At 40.1% G+C, this 2,396-nt stretch overlaps 1 protein-coding gene across 4 annotated transcripts in view; it reads left to right on the top strand.

Annotated features, from left to right (window-relative positions):
• KIAA0391 (KIAA0391 ortholog) overlaps positions 1–1,423 on the top strand; it is a 156,379-nt gene extending 154,956 nt beyond the window's left edge. For all 4 annotated transcript variants that reach the window (XM_021719237.1, XM_021719235.1, XM_021719236.1 and 1 more), the window contains one exon: positions 1,170–1,423. In XM_021719237.1, coding sequence (XP_021574912.1) covers positions 1,170–1,301 — 132 coding nt within the window. In that variant the 3' untranslated portion in view covers positions 1,302–1,423. The remainder of the gene's footprint in view (positions 1–1,169) is intronic.
• Positions 1,424–2,396: the final 973 nt, after the last annotated feature.

Here is a 2,396-nt window from a genome sequence, read left to right as displayed (position 1 = left end):
GAGACTCCAACTCAAAAAAAAAAAAAAATACTAATACTAGGGCTCATTTTCACAGATTTACCTGCTCTTTGAAAATCCGATATTAACTCTTTGTGTTCGGAGAGGTCTTGCGGTTCACCTACCAGTGACTCAATCGTACTTTTTTACAATTGAAAAACAAATCACTTCCTATTAAATAGTATGGCATTGGAACCAATTATTATATTGTAATGCTATTTGGCTTATAATAGAATTTTAGACATTGAGGAACTTATGACAAAATAATCAAAATTTTATGTCTTATATTTTTCAAATATGTGATAACATGTGAAACACTCACTAGCATGCATTGCAGATTCATTGATACACGTTGTGCATAGTAATTTTCTTGACATTTTCCACCTGGTGTTTTTCTATTCGAGCAGACAATGTTGTCTTGTTTTCTTCCTCCCACATTAATAGCATGTAATTTATTGTTCAGTTTGTTGTTTGAAGATGTGGAAGAACACACTTATGATTCCTGAAAACCACTTTTCAACTGATCAGTTATAGCTCAGTATATATTTCATCTCCTTATTTGCTTTTTTTTTTTTGCAATTTGAATGGAAAACTTCAAGGAAACATACATTTTTTAAAAATTTGCACTTACTTAAGTTTGTCCTGTAGAATTACCAGCAATCTCTTTATGTCCCGAGAGGGGTCATCAGAGTGGTTTGCTAGATTTACGATGTCCCCTCAGAGAGAACATCCAAGTGCAAAGGGTTAAGTAAGATAGGAAATATGGCCCAGTGCAGTGACTCACGCCTGCAATCCCAAGCAGAGGCAAGAGGATTGCCTGAGCCCAGGGGTTTGAAACCAGTCTGGGCAACTTGGTGAGACCTCTTCTCTACAATAAGTCAAAAAATTAGTCGGATGTAGTGGTTCACGTCTGTAGTTCCAGCTACTTGGAAGGCTGAAGTAGAAGGATCGCCTGAGCCCAGCAAAGCAGGTAGAGGCTGCTTTGACCGTGAGTGAGCATGCCACTGCACTCCAGCCTGGGTGATAGTGAGACTCCAACTCAAAAAAAAAAAAAAAAAGGACAGGAAATACTCCTCTGAAGGAAACTGAGAAGTTGTTAGAAAAGAAAGGGAAATAGCTAAGTAATCCTTTAGTGTTATTCTCAGTGTTTGTTTCTGTTTTTAATTCAACAGCATATTCTCAGCTATGACACAGTGGTGCAAACAACTGGAGACTCGTGGCACATCCCATATGATGAAGACCTGGTAGAAAGATACTCTTATGAAGTGCCAACCAAATGGCTTTGCCTCTACCAAAAAACATAAAGAATCTTCCCCCCATACTAAGTTTGTTTTGGGGTACCCTTCTGGTTGGCATTTAGAGCTCTTGATTCGATGTTTGTGTGGAGCATTGCTTCTGTCCTGAAGATAAAAGGATCCTGTTAACACTGCTTGGTCTAGTTAGTTTATGTCAGTAAGTTGATTTTCTAATTAAATGAGATAAAATATCTTTTTATAGCCTGTTATTTTTTCCTGTACACTTGTTCTGGAGGTTTATTCAGATCTACAACCCTTTATTTACTGTATGAGTTAATATTTTTTACATACTTTACATACTGTATAAGTTAATATTCAAGAACAGGCAAAACTAATCTATGCTGATAAAAATCAGAATAGTAGTTGTCTGAGGAAAGGGGCATGAGAGAACTTACTGGGGGTGATGGGAAGTTCTATATATTGATCTAGGTAATCGTAACAAAGGTGTATTATATATTAGTTACAATTCATCACATTGGGCCAGGCACAGTGGCTCATGCCTATAATCCCAATACTTTGGGAGGCCAAGGCGAGAGGATTGCCAGAGCTCAGGAGTTCAACACTAGCCTAAACAACATGGCAAGACTTCATCTCTACAATAAAGCAAAACCTTAGTTGAGTATTGTGGTGCATGCCTGTGGTTCCAGCTACTTGGAAGGCTGAGGTGGAAGGATCACCTGAGCCTAGCAGGTTGAGGCTGCAAGTGGCCATGAGTGTACCACTGCACTCCAGCCTGGGTGACAGAGTGAGACTCCAACTCAAAAAAAAAAAAAAAAAATCATCACACTAAACTAAAACTGATGCATTGGCTGGGCATGGTAGCTCAAGCCTGTAATCCCAGCACTTTGGGAGTCCGAGGCGAGAGGATTGCCTGAGCTCAGGGATTCAAGACCAGCCTGGGCAACTTGGTGAGACCTCGTCTCCACGATAAATCAAAAAATTAGCCAGGCATGGTGGCTCACACCAGTAGTTTCAGCTGCTTGGAAGACCAAGGCGAAAGGATCGCCTGAACCCAGCAGGTCGAGGCTGTGGTGACCATGAGCCTGCCACTGCATTCCAGCCTGGGTGACAGAGTGAGACTCCAACTCAAAAAAAAAAAAAAAA

The sequence above is a fragment of the Carlito syrichta genome, unplaced genomic scaffold (genome assembly GCF_000164805.1).
Source record: "Carlito syrichta isolate Samal-C Ts95f unplaced genomic scaffold, Tarsius_syrichta-2.0.1 Scaffold314334, whole genome shotgun sequence".
Taxonomy (NCBI): Eukaryota; Metazoa; Chordata; class Mammalia; order Primates; family Tarsiidae; genus Carlito; species Carlito syrichta.
This window is presented reverse-complemented; position numbering and strand designations above follow the sequence as displayed.